Source organism: Diplotaxodon limnothrissa, linkage group LG11, assembly GCF_057381915.1.
Source record: "Diplotaxodon limnothrissa isolate DT_005_m linkage group LG11, D_limnothrissa_male_GT1.1, whole genome shotgun sequence".
In the NCBI taxonomy this organism is placed as follows: domain Eukaryota; kingdom Metazoa; phylum Chordata; class Actinopteri; order Cichliformes; family Cichlidae; genus Diplotaxodon; species Diplotaxodon limnothrissa.
In genome coordinates, this window is record NC_140606.1 from 25,821,010 (window position 1) to 25,846,360 (window position 25,351).

General features: G+C 39.1%; 1 protein-coding gene across 5 annotated transcripts; it reads right to left on the reverse strand.

The window, feature by feature from the left end:
- Positions 1 to 1,454: 1,454 nt before the first annotated feature.
- On the reverse strand, positions 1,455 to 19,681 carry pex5 (peroxisomal biogenesis factor 5). 5 transcript variants are annotated; one of them, XM_085366449.1, is made up of 17 exons: positions 19,559 to 19,681; positions 14,627 to 14,783; positions 12,811 to 12,849; positions 12,532 to 12,649; positions 12,295 to 12,441; positions 11,639 to 11,723; positions 10,762 to 10,852; positions 10,349 to 10,471; positions 7,323 to 7,436; positions 6,847 to 6,930; positions 6,412 to 6,531; positions 6,066 to 6,209; positions 5,791 to 5,861; positions 5,158 to 5,379; positions 4,912 to 5,077; positions 4,664 to 4,821; positions 1,455 to 3,212 (listed from the first exon to the last, which is right to left on the reverse strand). In XM_085366449.1, exons 2-17 carry the CDS (start codon positions 14,738 to 14,740, stop codon positions 2,966 to 2,968), a joined length of 2,043 nt encoding a protein of 680 aa, XP_085222575.1. In that variant the 5' UTR covers positions 14,741 to 14,783; positions 19,559 to 19,681; the 3' UTR covers positions 1,455 to 2,965. The 5 variants fall into 5 exon arrangements, with proteins under 5 accessions (XP_085222575.1, XP_085222574.1, XP_085222571.1 ...); XM_085366448.1 differs by lacking the exon at positions 7,323 to 7,436; XM_085366445.1 differs by lacking the exon at positions 7,323 to 7,436 and having other exon boundaries at positions 19,554 to 19,617.
- Positions 19,682 to 25,351: the final 5,670 nt, after the last annotated feature.

The window sequence follows — 25,351 nt, forward strand, 5'->3', positions numbered from 1 at the left end:
TAGCAAAAGAAAAAAAACACAAACTCGGTCTACATCATTCGGACGTGTCATTTATTTTACTACTCACCTGAAAAAACGACAAATACAGTGGACCAAGCGTATAGTTTATCCGCCTTTCTCCTATTCCACACTTCAGATCAACAGGAGGAACACACGACTTTTAAAACATTTAAATGGCGTGGTTGCGCTTATGTTATTTTTAAATGAACCAATCAACTTTCTCTTGCACTTCGCCTTCTCGACTCTGATTGGCCTAGAGGAATGCGAAGTTTAAAAGAGGGCGGGGTGGGCTGCTGATAACTTAAGGAAACGTTTTGTTTTTCACTTGTGAGAGAAAATGAATTTGTTGGGAAAGCTCCGGAAACACGAGTTACGAGTTTTCTTTTGAATATGACTTGTTAAAGTAAGTATGGAGGCCGGAGTGTGCCAAGAATAAATAAAACATTGAACATGAATAGCGAGTTCGCATTTAGTGAAAATGAATAAAATCTGCGCATATATAATAATGATAGTCAAAGGTAAAAACAATGCTTGATATAACCCTTCAGATTTCCAGATAGATTTAGCATAAATTTTTTAAAGCATTTAAATTTAGATTTTTTACTTTGAGTACCTGTATGTTAGGGAAGTGGATTAAAACAAACAAACAAACATAGGAACTGAATTAAATGTAATGCAAGTAATCATGAAATCAGGTTACTTTTCCTGACAACCTCAACAAAAACCTAAATGAATGAGCCAACGTCATTGGTATGAGCTCTGAAGATTTCAGGCTGTACTATATCACTGGTCATATTAGAGTCTGCAAGTGTACCTAATCAAGTGGTTGTTAAGTGTATGCACTAAAAAAAACCCAAAAAACCAAACCACTACAAAAATTATAGAATTACCCCCCAAAAAATAAATAAATAAATAAATAAAATCACTTTTTGGTAAATTAACTGTTCTTTATTAAGTGCTGAGCACTCAAAGCACTTTATTACAAGGCTCATTCACCAATTCATGCAAACTGTTTCTATGCATAAGCACTTTTAAACTAACATTAGCACACACTCCAGTGTGCATCAGGCCCACTCAGGGATCAGTATCTTGCATGAAGATCCTTAAACTTGTAGACCAGATGACCTGCACTACCTCCCAAGCCACAGCATTTTGTATTTCACAAGTTTTAATAATTTTGCATTACTCACAAAAAACAAAAAAACATGTTAAACAAATTAAAATCCTTATTATTAACTCTGAGGAAACTTTAAATGCAATGCCCTGCTGATTTGGCAAGTCTTCCCACTTCTTAGAGCTGACATTTTGATAAAACCATCTTGCTCTATAATATGAAAATCTAATTTAGTCTAAACATTTAAATTGCAAATTAGTCGATAGGACCATGAAACAACCCATATACCAACAAGAGGGGGTCCAAATTGAAATAAAAGGATAATAACAGATGTCTGGAATCAAAGCTTTTATTGCTGAATATTATATTAAACATTGCTGTCAGGATATAAGTAGCCTGAAAACAATTATAGTGCATCAATTATGTTACAATACACAGTATGGCATAGAGCATTATTTTACAATGAAGCAAGTAGTTTTACAGGAGCAATATGAAAAAGAGCACAGGAACCCAGAAAAGCCACTCTCATTGACATAATGTCTCTCACCCGACCCACACACACACACACACAGAGACACACACACACCTTATCATTTGAGTAACAGTCCCGCTGGTTATCAGTTCATTATCCTGGCATGATAATGATTACTAAAAAATTAAATAAAGTATAACAAAAAGAGCTGTAGCACTTATGACTTGTATTTCTACTTTACAATGGCATAATCTGTAATCCTTCCGCCTGCTGAGCACCTTGGATCATAAGCAGCACTCTTTAATGTCAGAGGTCTTGTACCTTGATTATACATAACCGCAGAGAGTACACACATCTGATAATTGCTGTGTTGTTCCTCCATCAGGACCATCACTGATCAATCACACCGTTGCAATCAGGGATGGTTGCAGCTCTGGAGGTAGAGCGGGTCGTCTGCGAATTGGAAGGCCTGGTTAGATCCCTGGCTCATCCAGTCCTTTGTATGAAGAGGCATGTGAATTGATAAAACAGGGTTTGTAGTGTACAAAACACTAGCTTAGCTTTGCACCTGAGGGGGGAGGGAAAAAAAGATGCTTGCCTTCACTAAGTTCTAATATGATCATTTTATACACCTAACCAAAGTGACTGAAGTAAATACTTTTCAAAATGAAAAGCAGTCAACTAAGTCTCAAATGAACAAGGACTACAAGCCTCAGTCTCCTGGGTGAAAGTCTTATGTTTCACCCATTCATGAACCACAGCGTTGTCCCTACCAGACTCTTGTGTACATCTTGTTCCCAAGTTGTGAAGCGAATACAACAATGTGATTGTCCGGTTGCAATGGTGGTCCTGAAGCAAAGTTAACGAGATGCTGTAGGAACAACATCAACACAGTAATAATAAACTCAGAGGCCACCAAACTGTGAATAAAGACAGGGAGAGGACTGAGTGTCTTAACACAAACTAACATTGCTGGATGGTGAACAGATTAGTGATTAAACCATGTTTATTCTTGTTTCTCTTCTTCTCTGAGAAAGATTTTCAAGTTAAAATCATTCAGTCTGGTTCTCTTGATCAACAAAGGAGGAAATCCAGTGACTGCTGAACGTGTGAAACAGTTCGTGACTGGATTACTGCTGCCTGCTTCTCTACAGGTGAAGCCTGATACTGCAACACTTTTAAACACACATGTACACATGATGATGATGATGATGAGCACTTTGATCACTTCACAGTGTGTTCCTCGATCATCTTCTTTTAACCGTTAGCTGTACCATGTCCCCTTCATTCCTCCATTCAATCAGCTTCATTCAGTCACTCATACATTTACCTCCCAGCAAAAAACATTCACACTCAATGAGCCCTCTCCTGGCAGGTTTTCATTCAGTCCCACCATCCACCTCTCTCTGGCAGAAATGAGCCATCAAGGTGTCCAAGTCTCGCCTGTCGGCCGCGGCGTACAGAGAGCTCTCTCCCATCATGCTGAGAGCCATGCGCAGGGTGGACCAGATATTGTCGGACATCATAGTGGCCGCAGCTCCTCCGGGACCCCTTGGAGCTCTCGCTCCATCCTCTATAGCCTGGCGCTGGAGAGATAAAGCTTCAAGGAAATGCTCCACTGCCTCTCTGTGGAGTTAAAAAAGTGAACAGGATGGATTTATGTTCAATCTGCAACGTGCTGATATCAACCTGAACAGGCAACAGTAATAAAAAAACTTGTGTAAACTAAGTTCACTTTTGCAAATTAAGGTCCATTTCTCACTGGTGTACACTCTAGTGGCCACTTTATTAAGTACACCTGGTTAAGCGCTGTATAAGGCAAATATCTAATCAGCCAAATGGCAGCAACATTTAGCTTTTTAGACATGGCGAAGATGACCTGCTGACGAGAGATCAGAGATCACAATCCAATACAGCACCTCTGGGATGTCAGGGAATCATTTCGAAACAGACGAAAATGTCTGAGGAATGTTTCCAGCACCTCGCTGAAGGTATACCTTATAAAGTGAATGTCAATCATCATCAACACAAACCTTTGTGAGATTTATTAGATTTCTTGCACGTCTGGTCTAGTGTAGCATCTTTTGTGTGTGGTCTAGCTGTATCACATAAGCCCTTTTTGCATTAGTAGCTACTCTGATCTACTTGCCACAGATCGCTACGACTCGGATCGACTGGTTTTCCATTACAACCCAGTGTGCGCGCTTGTTGCCATAGCAATGCGTCTGGGCATCCTGCAACGTAATTAATATGCAACACGAACGCTACAACAAAGGTGGACATTGAGCCAAGAATATACCTACTGCTCGGTCTGTGGCTTTTTGTCAAACTCGGGGAACACTGCGGTTTTTTGTAGCCATTTCCCTCGTTGCTGGTTTCAAAAATGGCAGTTTTAATTTTCGTGAACGAGATGCACTTATGACTCATTGAGTGATGCTACTGACGAGCCAATCGGTGGCATGCAGCGTGACTTCTAGTACCTGCTTCAATCGCTTGAAACCCTGGCTGAGCAGGTACTAATAAAGTACCTGGTACCAGTTTCTATGGCCTCATGGAAAACCCTGAATAGCATGGTGAACCGTGCTGAGTTGATCGGAGTAGGTACTAATGGAAAAGGGGCTATAAAATACCTTCCACTAGGAGGCAGATTTAACTATAGACAGCACCCTAGTGGAAGGTAAAAACATCTGGGAAGCAGCATAAAATTGCTAAAGTTCAAAAGTAGCAATCTGACAGAATTTGAAAAGGCACAGAACGCATTTGATGTGTATGTAAGCAGCAGAATGTCAGTGTGTTTAAGACAATTTGAAAAGGGTATATCAAATGCTGATTTCACATAACATGTTTTTTAAAAGTTTATCTAAATGTAAACTGCTGGACTAATTCCACATCTATCAGAAAACTGTTCTGTTAAGAGAGCCACACTCAGGTCATCAGTGGTAAGGTTGTGAACCTTGACACTCCCCTATCATAAAAACCAGCTTCAGGAGGATTATGCATTTAATCTAAAGATTTTACTTCTTTACATGCCAAGACTCTCTAGCAAAATACACATCAAAACAGCACTGTTGTCTCACCTATGTGCCCCTAAGTTTACACAGCTGATTCCCAAGTTATAGCGACTGCGTATGAAGCCAGGCTGCAGTTCCAGTGCTCTCCTGTAGGCGGCCACAGCCTCTTCTGAGCGGCTTCCGTTGGCTAGCGTGGCACCCAGCTTATTCCACAGCAGATAGTCCTTATGGGGACAGAAAAACAAAGAAAGAGCTCAGAAACTGAGCACATGACATGAAGCCATTGGAATTTCTACAAAGGCTTCTTCACCAACCTGTGGAGTGACGGAGAGAGCAGCGCTGAAACAGTCCACCGCCTTGTCATACTCTCCACTGAGGTTGAAGAGGACGCCGAGACCACACTGAAGCTGAGGGTCCACCTGGGTAGGGTCAACATTGGCTGCTTGCAGGTACATGGACTGGACGTCGGTAAACAAAGACCTGCACAAGGGAAAAGCAATAAGGAAAGGGCAAAGAGAAAGAGGTATCTTTGTATTCTCCTAAACGTGCGTGATGCTCACTCTGGCAGCAATGACCCGAACCTCTCTCTGTCCTTCTCCCTTTCTTTGGAGCTGTCTTTGGAGCGTTCGCGCTCACTCTGCTCCCAAACAGAGTGGTATTTTGGATTGTGCTTTAGCCAGTCACGAAGAGTCTCACAGGCCTGCCTGTGCAGTGACTCATTGGTGAAACTGACAGCCAGCGCCATGAGGGCAGTCAGGTTGTCGTTCTTCAGCTCTATACACCTATGGGAAGAATGGTGGTAATAAAAAGAAGTAGTCAGACAGAAAAAACACGACTATTCATTTGGCAAAGAAACTCTTATTTGCAACGACAAGTGTTAAAATATGGAGGTGCTTTCCTGGTTGAAAATATTTCTTTTGAGGTGACACTCACATTAGTATGCATTTAAAAAGGTCTTAACAAAAATCTATCCTCACTTTAACATAGACTCTGTGGTGGAAAAACACATTTTTTTTATATGCAAAATGTGTTTTATATGCTTACAGATACAAAAACTATAGACAAGAGACAACACCCAGATCTAGAGTAATAATAATAATAATAATAATAATAATAATAATAATAATAATAATAATAATAACAACAACAACTACATGTTTTACTACATGTTTTAGTCAACTTTGACTACTGACCTGCGGAGGGCGCTGATGGCGGCAAATTCTTGCTCATTCTCTGCCTGACAGGTTCCCAGATATTGCCAAGCCTGCAATTTAATGGGGGAAAAAAAGACACATGGTATTATTTCAAGGGCCTTCTGTTGGAAGCAGGAGAAAAACATGGCTAAAATTAGAAGTAGGGAGACCTTTTGGCCCACAATGTTATATTAAGTAATAACAGGATGTTCTAAGAATTTAAAAAAAAAAAAAAAGTGTAATGCAAATGAGAACACAGCCTTTCAGAGTCTTACCAGCTGGTTGTCTGGTTCCTTCTGCACAGCACTTTCAAAGAACCGGACGGCACCAGGGATGTCCCCTGCCTCCATCCTCTTCAATCCCTCTGACAAAGGGTCCGGGTGTGATAAGTAGGGGTTCTCCTCTTCAAACTGATAGCCCTGCAAATGAAAACAAGGAAAACATTGAAACTGCTCAGAGAACTTGTGTGTGTATATGATTTTAATTAGTACTTAATAGGGTATATGAAACACAGGAGCACATTAGACATTGTGCATGACAGCTGTATGCGCAAAAATGCTGAAATCTTGCAACACAAAACAGATAGCAGCAGACGCCTGCTCTGAGCAGGCTGACGGATACCTTGTCGTAAGAAGTGCTGAGTAGCTGATCGAAGTCAGACAGCCAGGGATGACTCTCTGCATCTCTCTTCGCCATCTCCTCCCACTCCTGCTGCAGCTTCTCCCAGAAATCCACATCACTCTGACAAAATGACAGACACGCATCATTACTTCACAGCGTATTGGAGATAACTTTGACCTTTTTCAACTGGAAGACGCTGCTGCATCGATGATGCCTTATAGGATGGCCCTATATTTTTTTCGTTCCTTAAACAGGATTAAGTTTGTGGGTGTTTTAAAAAAAAAAAATCAAGGGCACCGTCATGCCAATCATTCAGGAAAGTTTCCATTTTCAAACCTCAACTCCGATGACACTCAGTGCTTTAACCTCTACAATACTACTTATTATACTTGGCTTTGGGTTGAAGGTTTTTATTGTCACAGACTCTTGCCTCACCTCCACTGCGGCTTTCGCTTGTTGAAAATCAGGTCCTGATGTAGCGAACTCATCTACCCAGGCTTCAGCTGACTCCTCTGACACCTGAATAACAAAGAAGAGCAATGGCAGTGGTTGATAGGAATCTGTATGCGCTGGCTGAGAAAACTGTTATTAGAAGGGGAGAACCGGGGCATTCAGAGAGGAAAAATATAGAGGGGAGTGAATGTGAAGGAGTAAAGAAATGAAAGGTGGAAGAACACAGAAGAAACCATTTTTCTCGTACTGCTTCCTTTATCTCCTTCCTAATTAACTCCCAGTTTTCTCCTGAGACAGTAAAAGCACTAAACAGCAACTAGATGCAGGAAATCTGAGACTATCTGAATGGATGGGTAAGATCGAAATTGTTAACACTGGTAGCAAAACATACAAATAAGTAACTACAACTGCAGCTTAAAATAAAACATGGATAGCTGCCGTGACCACAGAGGTCGTACCTGCCTGACGACTCTGGCCCACTGCTCTGCTTGTTTAGCTTTTACTTTGTCAATCTTCTGATTCATCTCTGGGGGTTCCAGGGGAAGACTCCCTCCCCCCGTCTTCATCAGGAACTACGGAGGGAGGGGTGGCAGTAGGGAACGGGACAATGTTTCGAGGAAGAGGAGGAGTTGGTATGGAGGATTTTTACAAATTTTTTGGAGGGGTGGGCAAAAAAGGAGTAATTTGAAGTATCAAGAGGAGCAGATGAATAACAGGTGTTAATGAAGGTAATGGTAAGCCAAGAATCCAAAGGCAGGTTAAAAAAATAAAAATAACAAAATAAAAAAAAAAATAGGAAAAGCACAATTCAGAGTTAGAGGGCGATGGCATAGATGTAATCATAATGTAGCATGAATATGGCTGACAGCTACACATGCACAACATAATGTGGAAGCCATTTAGGCCAGGAAAAGAACACGAAACAGATGTAAAGCAGAAAAAAGCAAACTGAGATATCAGGTCAAATTTTGGACTTACAAAAGATTAAATTAAAGTACAGATTATAGCTTAATTTATACTTCTGCGTTGAATCTATTTAGAGCCTACGGTGCAGCTCCTGCTGCCAGCATGTGCATCTATCCCTGGTGTTCCTGCAATGCTCTGCAATTTCCTTACCCAAACACTAGCTGGGGGAACACAGATCACAAAGTCAACGTTCAAGCGTCTTACACCTGCATTCTATCTGGAGGCCACCAGATGGCGATAGCAGTAGTTGCAAAACTACTAAAAAAAACCCCAATCTTCCTGTCTTGACCTGTGTAAACACTCTCCTGATGAGTTCATGGGCCCAGTCACTTATTTTGGGTCATACTGAATTTAAACAAATGATGATGATAGTGATGCTATCTTTTAAAATAGAGGATTATCATTGGTATGAACCTGCACACTCACTGGCTAACCACCTGTCAAACAAGCAGTTTCACAGTCAGACTTTGTCACAGGAACCTTCTTGAGGTAATTGTTTTTGGTTTGTTTTTTGCAACCAAGATCCCCTCTCTTACAGTCGATTTGAAAAAAATGGCAACAGAAGAAGTAGCCAGAGAAGCTTAAGCCCAAACGGCGCCAGTAAACGAGACTGTGTTGATGATGCATTTATGGAGATACATGGTTACAGCATAGAGCTTCACAGTAAAAAGTAAAAACATCATAGATTCAAGGCAGAAGTATAAACACCCAATTTCTCCAAATTCTGACTAGATTAGTAAAAATTAGTAAATAAAAAATAAAATAAAATAAAATTAAAAAAAAATAGTTACTAACAAATCAATCTCTAGATCCAATTTAGGAGGTACAAAAAATAAAATAAAATAACCCAAACCTTCTTATTTATACTCTTTTAATCAGAATAATTTAAAAATCCCTAAGGAAATTATGTAAATCTCTAAAATTGAGTAATTTGCTGCTTTGCAGAGTATTTTTAACTTTCCAATTACATGATTCATTTATGCCCTCAGTGGTATATTTCTTTGTGCTGTATAATGCTTTAGACTAAGAATTTTTAAATAGACTTCTTCTAGAACTTTTGTTTCAGGAATTAGCCCATTAATATAGCAGGAATAACATATAACTGAATATATGTGCATTTTAAATATTATATGTGTTGATTTTGTTGTAGTTTTCCCTTCTAATCTCTACATTACACACTTGTAATGTTCTGCAGCAAACTATGGATCACAAACCTAAAATGGCAAGACTTAGTCTTGAGACTAAACCTAACCTTTTGAGGATACAGAATGACTGAATAAAACAACATCACAGCAGTTCAGAATTTCTGACATAAACACAACTCTATATATATATATATATATATATATATATATATATATATATATATATATATATATATATATATATATATATATATATATATATATATATATATATATATATATATATTTTTTTTTTTTTTTTTTTTTTTTTTTTTTTTTTTTTTAAAGAACCTATTTGGTCATTTTAGTCACTTGTGGGTTAAAGATATTTAACTCTGATCTATATTTTTGGGGGGGTTGTGTGTATTTTTGAATGCAGTCAGAAATGTTATGCATTTACTTGACTAATTATTTTGTCTTGTTTTTCTGGATCAAAGATACAGCTTAAAAACCAACTGTTCAGAGTATACCTCACCTTTCCCCCATGATAGCTAAGTTAGCAGTTAAACATTGTTGTGACGGACCTTAAAATCCCAAAAGAGCCTCTATTAATTTGAAACCTTGATTTCATAAGCAGTAATGCCCCATGCTTTGTTAATACAGTTTCCTCTTGGTTTATGCTGGAAACATTGGGAGGTACTGGAATCTTTGTCTCTTGAGTCACCACTTAGCCAGTCTGAATGCATTTGAGATGCATCGTCTTACATCCTGAAGCCATATTGGTTCAACTGATCTAAGAGAAACATGAAATATCCAGCAGACAAACAGTCTGCAGCAGTATTATAGCTCAAGAAATCAAGCTTTCAAATCAATAAGGCTCCTTTGGGATTATAAAATCTCTCATTAATTCAGTCAAGTGAAAGGATTACGCCTCCATACTTTTGTATCTGTCGTCTTGTAGAGAAATACATTTAGAAAGAAACTCGATCTGGCATCAGCCTTTTACTGCCTGAACTGATCGAATACAAAGCAATGAAGTTGCACCTTCTGTGAAATCCAGAACGAAAGGAAAATCACGTCAAGATGGGAAAACCCCAAATCTTGGTCGTGCACATTAAAATCTAAATGCTCAAGAGGAGAAGCTGACAGTTATGAGAGCCCTTTCTCTGCAAAAACAAATTCCATCTGCAACACTGCAGCCTGGAGACTCATATTACAAGCAGACTGGTGGCTGCTTCTGGTTACATTTGTGGAAAATTTTACACTGCAACAGATACTGGGGTGATGAGTCACAAGGCTTAGCCTATACTGGGCAACAGTGAACCAGTGTTCTACCCCAACATACAGCGTTCACAGTTGTAACCATCCTTTCCTCAGTGGGCTGCGACTCGTACCTGGTTGAGGTTGGAGGCCCAGTTCTGAGCATTCTCGGCCTGAGCTTTATCTGTGAGCTGTTTGTCTGTCTTGCTCTCCACTGTCACAGTGCCCTCGCCAATTTGCCTAATGAATCGCAGGAACTACACAACAACAAAAAACAAATTACAACAACAAAAAAAAAAAAAAGGCATTTACTATTACTAATTCATCAGTTTTACACCAGTAATGCTAGTTTCTTCCCAAACCAGCAACTTTCTTCCCACACTGAGACAAAAGCCATTAAAAACCACAAAAATCATCTGTGCACCACATGCTACAGTCTCAAGGACCTACTCTACAAAAGAGTTAAAGAAAAAAGTGAAAGAACATGGTGATAGACATGTAAAAGGAAATGATGTGTATTACGGTGTCACAATGACACACTGCTCACCTCTGTGTTTTGTAACTTTGGGTCATCAACCTTTGAGACAAGCTCATTGGCTGTCTGCCTCAGCTCGTCTTCTGCTTGATACTCCTTAGTCCTGTCAGATTAACAATAAAAAAAACAAACAAAAGAAAACATAAATTTAATGCTATAAAACTAGAAGGTCTTGAGCAAGACTTTCCCATGATGTTTTAAAGTGGTCTAGAACAATAGTTCTCAGGGTTTTTGAAGGTCTTTCAAAGCCTTTCTTTGATCATTTGCTGTTTTTTCACTCATTTCGACATAAAATAGTTTTATTTTTGTACCAATAAGGTGAAGAATGAAGTTAGTCATAGCAAATACTGCTTTTCAAGCATATTAGAATTGTACACACGATTTTCAACTTATATTCTGTATTTCAATGTATATTTACAGATGTTTCAATGACACCCATTTCCAATATTTCATAGAATATAAAATATAAAGCAATGATGATGGCTGGCTCAAGACTTTTGCACAGTACTGTAGGTTGGAACAAATCACTTCAAATATAAACTGCATTTTACACTCTCGTATTTAGAGCCCAGTGCACAACGATGATTATACAAGGACTCTTTAAATCAGCTTTCACTTCATGTTCATCTGCTTCACTGACTTCTACCAGAGATTTAATGGATTAACTCAACACTGTCAGACAAGAGAATATCAGGTTAAATGTTTAACAATTAAACAGAAAATTCACTCACCAAGAAGAGAAAATTATCACAGTTTTTCAAGTGCTTTAAGTTCTGCCAACAGCACTCTTGTCCTCCTTGATTCTCCCTCACATGTCTACCCTACATTTTCTACATGTAATGCAGTGCTTGTAACCCCCTTCCACCCCCCGGCTCTATCCCCTGCTCACCATTCATTTGCTTTGTCTCCAAGATCCCCCAGCCACAACTTCTCCTCAGACTGCTCCAGATACTCTTCTGCCCAGCGGCCAGGATCTAAAAATGAGAGAAATTGAAAAATTAAAAACACAGCAAACATGTAATAATGACATAAGCTGTTTTCACCCATGCAGTGCGCCTAAAAAAAACCCCCAAAAAAACCAAAAACCTTTGTAGACGCCTAACAGAGCTGCATGTGAGAACTCAAACGTCTGATTCTGCTGGATCGGACATTAAATGGTTTATAACTGTCAGCTCCCTTTTAAACACCCTGTGCCTGAACGCGTGTGAGAACAGTGCAGGTAATCATTCGGTGGACTCTCAGCACTCTCAACAAACAGGTTATTTTTAGCAGTGAGTAAATTTTAAAGTAGATCATCTCTTGCTTTGTGCTACATGTGTGAAAGGACAACCTTGGAAGAAGCTTGGATGCAATTCTGCTGACACTGTCCAGAGTTCATGAGTCAGAACAGCTACACTATGAAGACTTTGCCCTAAAGATATTCACTCTGATTTGAGCAAAAAAACGTGATGATATGAGACAGAGTGATGATAACGGCAGAAAGATGATTTGCTCATTATGCAAAAAATGCAGAAGGCCAAGAAAAGCAATGAAAACAAAACATACCTGCTGCCTCGGCAATAAATTCTTTCGTCCAATCAGCATCTGCGGCATCGCCGAGCGCGATGAGCCCCGGGGCGGAGGCAGAATCAGAGCCTTGGAGGAACTCTTCCACCCAGTCACCAGAGAGGGCCAGCGCTGCCACATCAGGAGCTATGACAAGGAAATACAAAGAAGTTCAAATTTACTGGAAAAAAGGTTTAGAAAATCTTTTAAACTTCATCAAGTAATGATGAAGAGCACCTCTCTGTGGAGCTTGTCTGTAGCTCTGCTGGTCAATCTGCTGCATTTCCTCCAGCAGCTGACCCATGTCAAAGGTCTGTGGAGGGCGTGGAGGTTCCTGAAGGAACTCATTAACGAGCTAGAACAAAAACATTCATTTTATATAAAATCTAATGGTAACTCTTAATGATTAGAGTACATGCTGAGGAAACCTAAATATTTTGGCTTTAGGGTATAAACTTGAAGTATATACTGTACAGTCTTAGAGCAAATCATTAAAATTGAAAGAAAAGCACTTACATCTTCCTCAGTTGCAATTTCAATGGGAGTGGGATGAATCTGCAAAAAATAATAATGAAGTATGGTATCTATTAGCAAAATGTTTTGCACAAAAATGTTAAATCAAGCAGCTCCAGAGATAAAGGTCACAGGGAGCTTGAAAATATATAAAGAAAAGTTATTGCAAAAGCAACACTAGTGCTTTTGCTGTAGCCTGGTGCCAACTGCACATAAAATTCTGGAACTTAACATTAATATTTTTTAAAGGCCAATTAGCTCTTAAACTGCTATATAACAAGGGCGACAGAGAACAGTGTTAGATTTTCTAATTAAAAAGAAAGATATACTCTTAAATTTACAGCCCTACAACAGATTGTGTTAAATCTTGTATTCTTGTAGCAGAGGCACTCTTACACATTTACTGTATGCTTTGATACAGTTTCTGCATTTTAAGTTAAAAGCATGGATCCAGGAAATATTGTTCAGATCCTGACTCAAAAAGCTCGATCAGTTACTCATAAGAAGGAGCATTTCTATAAGCATTTCGATGCAAAGTGGGTGCAGGGTAATGTTCTGTTTTGCTGATGAAGAACTTGCCTTCTGTCTTTGACAATGGCGACCACCTCAATTTTCTCAATAGGATAAGAATCTGGGCTCTCCTCTGGAGCAGATCATAATACCTGTCAGTATCTGCATAAATGTTCCTTTTCTGTGGCTGCTTCTTAGTTCAGGTTCTTTTCCTTGTCTCTTGTCTACGGTGTGCCACAGGGTTCTGTTTTGGGGCCTTGCTCTAGCTTCAGTCCATTTTGAGCACTTTTAAGGACATCTGCTCTCATGTCCACGCAGATGGAGAGTTGCACGCGCAATCGGAAATTGTTATTGTTATTATTAAGATTCTGGTTTTGACTTTCAGAGCTCCACATGGACAAATACCTGAGTACTCATATTTTCGTCTTTTGTTTTGATGTTCTAGCATTTTTTTTGTGAGGTACTTTGTGATTTTTATCTTGAAAGATCCAATATTAGTAAAATTTTACTTACTTGAATTCAGTTTTATGTTGTTCTGTAATTACTTTGCTGTGCGTCATGCAAACAAGGGCCCCTCATTAGCAGGAGTAACAGAACATGGACGAACCCAAGAGCAAAGCTACAGCTTTTAATGGTATTTTCACACCTGCTACACCAACTACTTTTAATTATGTTTGTTACTTAACCAGAATCTCCTGTCAGGACTGAAAAGCTCCCACGAGATGAGGCAGGTTCTCTCTCATTTGTTTGTTTGGTAGCAGAGATGTTATGTAAAAAGAAGCAGAAGGAATTGCTGGAAAGCTTTATTACTTTTAAAGTAACAAAGTTTTGTCAGGAAGTTGATTAGTATTATTTGATAACAGTATCCCCATTTTTTGTCATCTCCACACAGAAAAAGAAAAAACTAGCTTGGGTATGAATGAAACATCCGAAAAACTCTGAGATAAAATGAAACAAATGCAAATAAATTTTGTTGTCAGGTATTATTTCCCTAATGCATACCACTGAGCAAATTGAAACTCTTGAATGTAATTATTTGTTACATTTTATTTTATAAAGTTACAAAAGGAAAGCTTAAGTATAGTCTATTGTTGCCTTAAATAAAAAAAAATAAAAAAAGAATATCAGGCTCTTCCTCACAGATAAAAATGAGTGTTTATTAATTTAATGTTGAAACTCAAAGCCAAAGTTTGCTAAAAATCAATAAAGAGACTGAAAAATAACAGGGACATTTCTAAGTGACCCCAAACTTCTAAGCATATCGTGTAGACTACAGAGCTCAGGGCCTGATGTCTTACAAAATACTCACTGGAGGTGCTGTGGCGTTCTGCCATGGCCCCCCTTCCTTGGTCATGTGACTGGTCAGCTTCATGAGGGGATTGGCTCCCCCGCATTCTGCCTCCACCAACTCACGCATCGCCATGGCAACACAAGGATGAGGCAAACCCAATAAGACCACCTGCAAACTGAGAAGAAGAGCCATAAATGAACCACTCATATTCAGTCTGTGTTCAAGAAAAGTATTGCTATGAGAAGAGACTTATTACAGTTTTATTTTGTCTTCAGCTTAGCTTCACTAAGTTTCCCCAAATGGGTTGGCTTGTTTTACTTTAGTTTTGACTGTTTACTTTTTTTTTTTTTCCCATGTAAAGTTTTCAGTTTAGGTTTTATTAGTTTCACTGTTTTTGTTCCTTTTGTTGGTGACAGATCAGAACAGATATAATACAAATACTTGTCTTACAAACATTAAGAAATTCCAGTCCCACTAAACATCTACACTAAATGCTCCTCAGTGAGAAACCCTAAAACAAAATACATTTTCTATACATTTATTTTTAGTTGGTTTTATTTATTGTATGTAGGGCTGGGCTATATCATACCGTTCACGGTAATACCGGTGTAATTTTGGGCAACGATAGGAAAATGAAATGTCGCAATAGAATATGGGTAAAACGCGCATGCGCAGTGCCTATGTTTACATATGCACATGGCGGCGACGCAGAATGAGAGGGGCGAAAGTGGATCGTTGAATGAAACGGATGAACCAGAATTGGTTTGTAAAAATGCTGCAACTTCAGTGGTGTGGAACTGGTTTGGCTTTCGTCCGTTAGATACACAACAAAGCACAATTTTTTTGTAGAGCATGCTAGCAGGCCGTCGTTATTACCGTGTTTTTTGGAAAATACGGCACACTTAAAATCAATCCTTTGATTTTTCTGAAAATCGACAGTGCCCCTTATAATCCCGTGTGCCTTATGTATGAATTCTGGTTGTGTTTACTGACCTCAAAACGATTTTATGTGCACGGCGCTCGAAAATCAGTCAAATGTTTTAGTACGGCTATCGTAGGCAGGAGCCTCGCGGAGTGATACGTACTGTGCTTCAACATAATATTACCGTATTGTGTGTGTATAACCTCTTCTTAAGTTTTGTGGATATTATACATGGTTATGTTGAGGATATGTCAGCTAATTTCCACTGGAAATGCCTTTTGGTTAAACTGTCAGCAAGGAATTTGCATTTGCACTGTTACATTTTTATATAACTTTAATGCACATAAAAAAAACAGCTGCTTGTTTAAGTGAAAATACATTGATGGGGTTTTTTGCACTAATAAAGTTGCGGAGTTGTAAAGTATTTTGTCTAGTGTCAATTATATCGTCAGTTATATCGTTATCACAAATTTTCAAATGTATATCGTGATAAATATTTTTGGTCATATTGCCCTGCTCTAATTGTATGAGTGTAAAATACTTTTGTAGCTAGTCTTTCTTTTTCCCTAATGTGCAGGCTTTTTTGTGTCCCGCTCGGCATCAGCTGGAAAAGGCTCTACGCCTACTCTATGACCCTGCATTGGGTAAGCCATCCAGCCATCCACATTCTTCCTCTCTCACAGAGCTAACACAGAAACAGATAACCCTTCACGCCAATTTAAAATCACCAGTTAAGCCAACATGTGCGTCTTTGGAATGGGGTGCTTCCAGGAGACCTGGATCCAGGACCTCGTTGCTGTGAGGCAACAGCGGCTAACCACAGCACCGATGTGTCGCCTCTGTCAGTGCGCCCCAGGGCGGCTGTGGCTACAATGTAGCTTGCCATCACCAGTGTGTGAATGTGTGTGTATGGGTAAATGACTGAATGTAGTGTAAAGCGCTTTGGAGTCCTTAGGGACTAAGTAAAGCGCTATACAAATGCAGGCCATTTACCATTTACCATGAAGAACATGCAAACTCCACACAGAAAGGTTCCAGTCAGCAGGTGGATTCAAGGCCACTTTGCTTAAAGATGGCACCACTGACCACTGCACCACCATGCCATCCAATTATCATTTTATCTATTACCATTTATTTTCTTTTTTCATATTTAGTTTTACTGTGATAGTCATGCAATGGACTATGTAGAGTGAAGCACCTCAATGGAACAATTAAAAGACGCAGATCCTAAAGCATCCAGTATGAGGTCCAATTTCTAATTAGACACTTAAATATTAGAGAAACTAAACAGTTATGCACCAATAACTGAAAAACCATCCCCCAAAATATAAAATGTTTTAATTTTTAACACTCGACATATTCAACCCTGAAAGATTTTTTATTATTATTATTATTATTATTATTGTTATTCGGCACCAGAGAGTAATTTTAAGTTCAGTTAGTCCTTCACATTGTTTTGTGTCCCTTCCATCACATCTAAAAATAATTATTCAATTTCCTGACCCCTTTAACAGCTGACAGGCCGAGCGAAATCTTCAGGCTGCTCAAATAGCCTCATGAAACGCGCACAAATTCAAGCTCCATCTGCTGTTTTTCATTTCATCTTCTGGCTCTTAGTGAACCATTAATAATGAGAATATGATGGCTCAGCAGGCACAGGCATCGTGGCTCAAGAGTTGGGAGTTCGCCTTGTAATCGGAAGGTTGCCGGTTCGAGCCCCAGCTTGGACAGTCTTGGTTGTTGTGTCCTTGGGCAAGACACTTCACCCGTTGCCTACTGGTGGTGGTCAGAGGGCCCGGTGGCGCCAGTGTCCGGCAGCCTCGCCTCTGTCAGTGCGCCCCAGGGTGGCTGTGGCTACAATGTAGCTTGCCATCACCAGTGTGTGAATGTGTGCGTGAATGGGTGGATGACTGGATATGTAAAGCGCTTTGGGGTCCTTAGGGACTAGTAAAAGCGCTATATAAATACAGGCCATTTACCATCCACAGCATGTTTCACTTAACTCATCTGGTACGTTCAGGAGATTTTAGCTTTTAAGAGCGTTTACGAAGATAAAGAACATCAGCATCACTATACTAACACACTGACTACATGTAATACTATTTTATTTAAGCAAATCTTCTAATCAGTTGAGAAATGCTTATTTTGATAAATGCTACCACAAATACTCTGGATTTGTGTATGCATTACTGTTAAAAGCTCTTGAGCCACCCCTCATTTCTTTATATTTTGTTAGGAAAATTGAAAATACATGTTTATTTATACATGATTTATTGAAATGTGCAAACATGCATTGAACTATAGAATATAAGCTGAGAAAAAAACAAAAACAAACACCCACCAACAAGATTTGTACTACTCTAATGAGCTTTAAAGTTAATATTTGAAACTTTGTTATGCAAGCTTTCTTATAATTTTATTAAGTAGTCTTCAGGATAAGTTCTCCTCTTTGGACGTTGGCTGCCTTTTGTTCTGTTCTCTGTCAAGACGATCCCAAACTGCTTCAATCATTTTGAGGTAGATGCTCTGGGGAGGACAATCCATGACTGATAAGTGTTTTGCTATCCAGGCAGTGAATTAAGCTGCTGTCAATCAGATGCTTTCCAAATGGCAAAATCTGATGGATATTCTGTGTTTAAAATTCCATCAATTCTAACAAGATCCCAGCACCACTGCCTGAAAGGGAGGAAAAGGTTCATACTCACCGTTGTACCACACTGACGACAGTTTGAATCAAAAATTTCAATTTGGATTCATCATTCTAAGATTTGCTGCCACTGATTTTCAATCAAGTTCTTGCATAATTTGGCATACCACAGCCTTTTCCACTGACACCAGGTTCTTCATGGATTTTTTCCTGATTCTTCCAGCTGCTTGTACTATAGTTGACACAAGACTGGTACATTGCTTGTGTTAAGTGCCTTTTATATGCTTGAATGATGGATAGTGGGTCAGTGTTAAGAGACTAAAATAAAAAATTGGTCAGGTACAATTACTGAGCTAAAAATGAATGAGAAAAGAAACAAAACAACCGATATCTAAATAAAAATACCTTCAGAAAGCCTTGAGAACTTGAGAAGTGTTCAAGACCACTTTGATATATTACAAGAATGTTTGGCTCCTCTGTGAAGCAAAATATAACGAAATGAAGAGCAGCATGTTTGCACAACACTCCATATCAGGTCTAAAATAACAGCTATATAAACTGCAAACATTTCAACTGATCCTGCTCCATCTGATGATTACTCACCTAAACATTTAAAAGCAAAATAATAAACAATACCGTGACACTGTTTCACTCTGAAATGTAGTCCCAGATGTATGAAACTCTGCTGCTGTACTTCAATGACCCCTATCAATTACACATGCTGACCTCCCTGGAGAGGAGGAACATAAAAATGAATTCCCTTCCTAATCTCGCATGTGAGCGTCTACCTAAAAACTCTTCAGTGACTATTACACAACACCTTACAGGTGGACTGTTGTTCTTGCTGTCTAGGCTGAAGATTTATAGGCTACTTTAGTCCCACCGCTTCAAATGGCTGCTGTATTATGATTAGGGTCAAAGTAAGAGGATCAGACAGAGATATTAATACACACATTACCAAAGACGGGCCATTATGACACCTGTTTATTGACTACAAATCCACGGAGACGATAGGAATAGGCGAAGGTTGCCTTTGTCACACATAGTCCACTAGTAATAGATATCAACTAAACACACCTGCCTGCATTGTTACCTTTCTGGGAGCACTGTGTAATAAAATAGAGCTGATCGGAGCTAACTGCAGCTTCAGCTACAAACAGCAACATTAGCTCGATAAGCGATACTCTGTGTTATTTATGTAACCAGCGTGCGGTTCATGAAACCTAAAGGGAAACGGAGGACGCTCACGACCGTCCGGAACTCAAAAAATATCAGCTGTGGCTAGCTGGCTAGCTGCAGTAGGGCCAGTGCAGAGATCACTCCCGTAGTGTGCACCCAGCGAAGAAGCATGAATAGAAGGGAAGCATACTGTTCACCTCACCGCCGACAGCTGCTGCTGTATCCGAGCGACAGTCCCTCACTCCGGCGGTATGTCCCCTCTTGTCCCGCTCTCACACCTCCGTCCGAATAAATTTTCCAGTAACCGTCCGAAACCAGTCGCTGAGTGCTATTAGCTCCCCGCTTTTATTTACCTTCCTCCCCCATGACCCACAAAACCCTTCACCGCTAGCCTGGCTCGTGAACGTTACGCCAGTTACGTATTCTTCAACTGGTTTTACGCATGCGTAAGGAAGCGTCAGCGCCTGGGAAAAAAGGCGTAAAGAGCCTAACGTTAAAATGTAACATGCCTGAGAACAAAGTCCGCTTCCCGGATGAAACATGTATTTGTTAAAAAAAAAACAAAAAAAAACACGAAAGTAACGCGCAGTGCTGTGCAGAAGTCTTCAGCCAACCATCATTTCTTTATATTTTACTTCCAAAGAACCTGATTTCTGTCTTTGATAGTAGTTTTGAGAAATAGTTCTCCACGCTTTTAGAGATTTTCACTTTTTCTCTTTAAAAAAAAGGTCATTTTCAGCCCTGTTCTTATACCAAACCCTTTCAGAGGAACGTTTCTACGTTTTAGCCACTAAACACTGACATATGAATAATGTAAGCATAAAAACGACACCTAACAAGGTTGTGTCTGCATATAAAAGACAATTTAGCCAAAAAACCTAAAGGTGTTTTATCTTTATAGAGTTTGTTACTAGCAGTTTATCATAAAACCACATCATTTATTCTTATTTCTTTACTTGAATCTGAATAATGCCAAAGATAACACAATTTGACAGACATAAAGTTATTTATTTCATATTCTGTATAGTTTTTCATATTTATATCCTGTCCATATCCTGTACATAGCTTGTACTCACTACAGCCTGTACATACTTATAGTTATAGAATATTCACAACATACTTCATACCGTGTACATTATTACATAATAGACCCATTTCTGTAATATACTTACATATCTATATTATTGCTAATATATATTGTAATATATCTATATCACTAAGCACTTCTGGATGGATGCAAACTGCATTTCGTTGCCCTGTACCTGTGCATGTGCAATGACAATAAAGTTGAATTCTATTCTATTCTATTCTATTCTATTCTATTCTATAAATCTGTATTTTTACAGAATCAAAAAAGTGCTTTTAACAGCATTTGCGACTACATATAATACTTTTTAAAGAAAATCTTCTAATCAGTTGAGAAATGCTTATTTTGCTAAATGCTAGCACAAATACTCTGGATTTGTGTATGCATTACTGTGAAAATGCACTGGGAGTCGAAACCTGGTATATCTCAGCATGGTGTGCAGTGTGTCCTTAAAAAACAAATAAAAAAAGTATAGTTCAGTAGATGAAGAGTATCTGAAATTAATGTCCTTACAAATTAGGGAAAAAATCCAGCAAAGGGCTGCATTAGGGCTGCATTTTAGCCAGTGGTGTTGGGGATCTTGTCCAAATTTATGGAATTATGAACATAGAAAGGCACAGGGGCCATCTGGAAAACATGAATTGCAATATGTTCATTTTTCAGCACTGATCCCAAACACGTCGCCAATAGTGTAAAAGCATACCTATATAGAAAAACACACAATGTAATGCCTAGTTATATAAATCTTTGAGCTATAGATTGTGTGTCACACTTTAAGTACATGTTAGTTTTACATGATCAGATAATTTTGAATTATAGGACATTTAATGTAAATTTAGTGTTGCTGAACTGATCATTTTGCTTAAAAAAGGATCGGAATGCTTTCTCTTTCATTTTACTGTCATTTATTTAAGTAGAAGCAGCCACAGAGGACAGAAATCTGCTGCCGTACTGTAACAAAGGTTGATATGTAACTGATGCTTGTGCCAAGCTAATAAGGAAAATAATCCTCACATCACGCTGTGGCAGGTTTACCACATGGTACTAACACAAACAGCCAAGTTCAGGTCTTCCACATGTTTCAAAGTGAAAAAATTTTCATTTGGGTTCAGAATAATTATGATAATCCTTGGCTTATCATGCTTATTACAGTTCCTGAATTCTTTTATTTTTTATTTAACACATGTTAAGCTAAAAAGAAGAAGCAATGTGTGAAAAAATAAGCACACCCACTGAGTACATGGTAATTAAGAGGGTAAGTAGCAGCCAGGAGCAGCCAATTATTCAGTTTGATGTCTGCTGATGATCAATTAATCAAACAAAAGGACCTCTATAAAAGTTATGGCAGTGTGCTGGTCTGTGTGCGTTAACACGGTGTCAAGAAGGAAAGATTTTAGCAGTGATCTTAGAGAAGCAGTTGTTGTTGCCCATCGAATGATTATTTACAAGTGGAAAACTCAGAAAATGCTCAGATAAACTGCAAAGTGCCCAAAATCTACACCTCAGACTCTGCAGGCCTCTTTTAGCATGTTGAATGTTAAAGTTCATGACAGTATAGTTAGAAAAAGACAGAACAAGTATGGTTTGTTCAGAAGGGTTGCCAGGAGAACATTTATTTTCTCTAAAAAGAATATGGCAGCATGGCTATTGTTTGCAAAGCCACATCTGAACAAACCACAAAGCTTTTGGAACATTGTGCTTTGGAGAGACAACACCAAAGTGGAGAACAAATACAGCATTATCAGCACAAACACCGCATATCAACTACCAAACACAGCAGTGAAGCGGTGATGATTGGGGCTTGTTTTGCCGGCACAGGACCGGGGCACCTTTAAGTCTTTGAGCTGACCATGAACTCTTTTAGATATAAAAGAGAATCCAATGTGAGGTCATGTTCTTGACAGCTAGAGCTTTTTATAAACTGAGTCACGTAACAGGACAATTGTCCAAAGAACAGCAGGGAATCTACAACACTGTGGCTTAAAAAAGCAAAGAGTCACTGTGTTGCAATGGTCCAGTCAAAGTCCAGAGCTCAACCTGATTGAAATACTGTGCTGAGACCTTAAGAGAGCTGTGCATAAATGAATGCCTACAAGCCTCAACTGTTTAGTTTTTGTTAAATAATGACACGTGGCGGGTTTTTATTCATCTGAGTTTGTTTTTACCTCGTTTTAAGAACTGCTAAGGACTACATTATTTTTTATGTTCTGATATAACGCCTTAGAACTGAAAGAGGGTGTTCTTTCTTTTAACCATAACCAATGTTTTGAAATATCCAAAACGTGCTCAGATTTTTAGAATTTTTGACTATTTTATCATGTATTTGAATTTTTCATGTAAACCTTTAACTAAACTTCCAAAATTGTTATTTCTCTGAGTAGTTCTCTACTCGAGTTACCTTTTTAAAGTATGTCTATTTATTTGTTAGCTGTTGTCTAGAATTGCTGCATGAATGATTTTCTATATTTTTCCAGCACTAAAATCTTTTGTTATTCCACTGATGAAACTTTCTACTGACCTTCCTGTTTCATTTTGATTCTTTTTTGTAATCGGTAAATTATTGCGTGAGCTACTTTTGTTGTTGTTTGTTTGTTTTATGGTTATAGCTTTTGCTTTCTTCTTCAAACATCTGGATACTTCATAAGATATTCTAGTATTGACTGTTTGGTCCTTGTTATGACTTAATGGTTTTTCTGGTGTTGACTGTCAGATTTGTAGTCTTGTCTTTATTATTAGTAATATTAGTTCTAGTTCCCCAGTGTTTCTCTGCCAGGGGCGTAATTTCCAGGGGGGTTAGAATAGAATAGAATTCAACTTTATTGTCATTGCACATGTCACAGGTACAAGGCAACGAAATGCAGTTTGCATCCATCCAGAAGTGCTTTAGCCACGATACAGATATATTACAAATATATATTAGCAATAATATAGATATGTAAGTATATTACAGAAATGGGTCTATTATGGTATGTTATAATGTACATGGTATCGAGGTATGTTATGAATATGCTATAACTATAAGAATGTACAGGCTGTAGTGAGTATAAACTATGTACAGGATATAAATATGAAAAACTATACAGAAATATGAGATATATAGTTATACAGAAATGTGAACTATGCAGGTTATAAACAGCTGTAGAATTAAAAATTATCGTATTGAACAGAATGATTATTTACACAGAGCTATACAGTAGTGCAGTTAAGATAAGTGAGATATGTGGATAATTTCTACAGAGGCTATATAAAGTGCTAGTGGTTGTGAGTGGTGGTTCAGTCCATATTATTGTGTGTTTGAGGGTACAGTTGTGTGTAGGTGGTTGTGGGTGTGTGTAGGTGGTTGTGGGTGTGTGTAGGTGGTTGTGGGTGTGTGTATGTCCAGTCCATGTGTTTAATGTGAGTCAGATGTCAGGAGGCAGAGTTCAGGAGTCTGACAGCTGTGGGGAAGAAGCTGTTCCGGTACCTGGTGGTCTTAGTCCGGAGGCTCCTGTGGCGCCTCCCAGAGGGCAGGAGGGTGAAGAGTCCATGTGATGGGTGACTGGGGTCTTTAATGATTTTCCCAGCCCTTTTCAGACACCGCTTCCTGTAGATGTCTTTTATGGCAGGAAGTGGTGCTCCGGCGATGCGCTGGGCAGTTTTCACGACCCTCTGCAACGCCTTCCGGTCCGAGGCAGAGCAGTTCCCGTACCAGACTGTTATACAGTTGGTCAGGATGCTCTCGATGGTGCAGTGATAGAAGTTCACTAGGATGTCTGAGGACAGGTGGTTCTTCCTCAGAGTCCTCAAGAAGAAGAGGCGCTGGTGAGCCTTCTTAACCAGCTTGGAGCAGTTGGTCGTCCAGGTGAGATCCTCGGAGATGTGGACTCCCAGGAACTTGAAGCTGCTCACACGCTCCACAGCCGTCCCCTTAATGTGGATGGGTGGATGTGGGTCAGCATTCCTCCTGTAGTCCACGATGAGCTCCTTGGTCTTCTCAGTGTTAAGCAGCAGGTTGTTTGTGTTGTACCACTCAGCCAGACGATCCACCTCCTCACTGTAGGCGGCCTCATCGTTGTCATTGATGAGGCCAATCACCGTGGTGTCATCTGCAAACTTAATGATGGTGTTAGAACCATCGGCAGGTCTGCAGTCATGGGTGAAGAGGGAGTAGAGGAAAGGGCTCATCACACAGCCTTGTGGTTATCCAGCCAGACATGTTGGGGGCGGTTGGGTTAGGGGGGTTATGACCCCCCCCCCCGATAATCAGACCCAACCAAAAAAAACCCCCAATAAAATTATAAATTATCTTGCATAAATAGGCTGTTGATTTTCTTTACTCAATTCGGTTAATACCAGCAAAATAGTTGCATGTTTAATCATATGGGAATTTACCCAGATTTATTTATTTATTTATTTAGACAGAGATCTTGATCCCCCCAATTTTCAGCACGAAGTTATGCTGATGTTCTACAATAGATTTTATAATCATATCATAATCTGTAATATAAGATTCAATCTTCAGGGTTAAATTTCATGTGCAAAGTCATACTTACAATATTGTTATTTCCAAGAAAACCCTCTCATGGAGACGTCATATAGTGTTTTTATTATGAATTTCGCAATGTTTTCCGACAGTTCTCAATAACAATTAGTCAGGATATTCCATGTTGTCATTGTATCAATAATTACAGGTAATGTTTGAATAGTAACATAGTAATAATATAATTTCTTAATCAATGCAATGTTTATTCCTTCTTAACATCACACTCAAAAACAACAGGCTTTTATTTACTGACAGCGTTAGCACTGCACATTGATAGGCTACACAGACGGACAGCAAGAGACACAGAGGGACAGTGAGGGAGAGGTGAAGGGAAAAGGCGGTGGGGTAGGGAAAGGTGAGGAGTAGCACACGGTTGTACATTCATT

Bases quoted from the DNA above. Each gene is read 5' to 3' on its own strand.
- pex5 (XM_085366449.1), bottom strand. From the start codon at position 14,740: ATGGCGATGCGTGAGTTGGTGGAGGCAGAATGCGGGGGAGCCAATCCC. The intron at 11,724-12,294 runs GTATGTTTTGTT...TCTCATTTTTAG, and splicing joins ATTTATTGCCGAGGCAGCAG to ATCCTGGCCGCTGGGCAGAA. The intron at 6,210-6,411 runs GTATCCGTCAGC...TTTCATTTGCAG, and splicing joins TCAGCACTTCTTACGACAAG to GGCTATCAGTTTGAAGAGGA.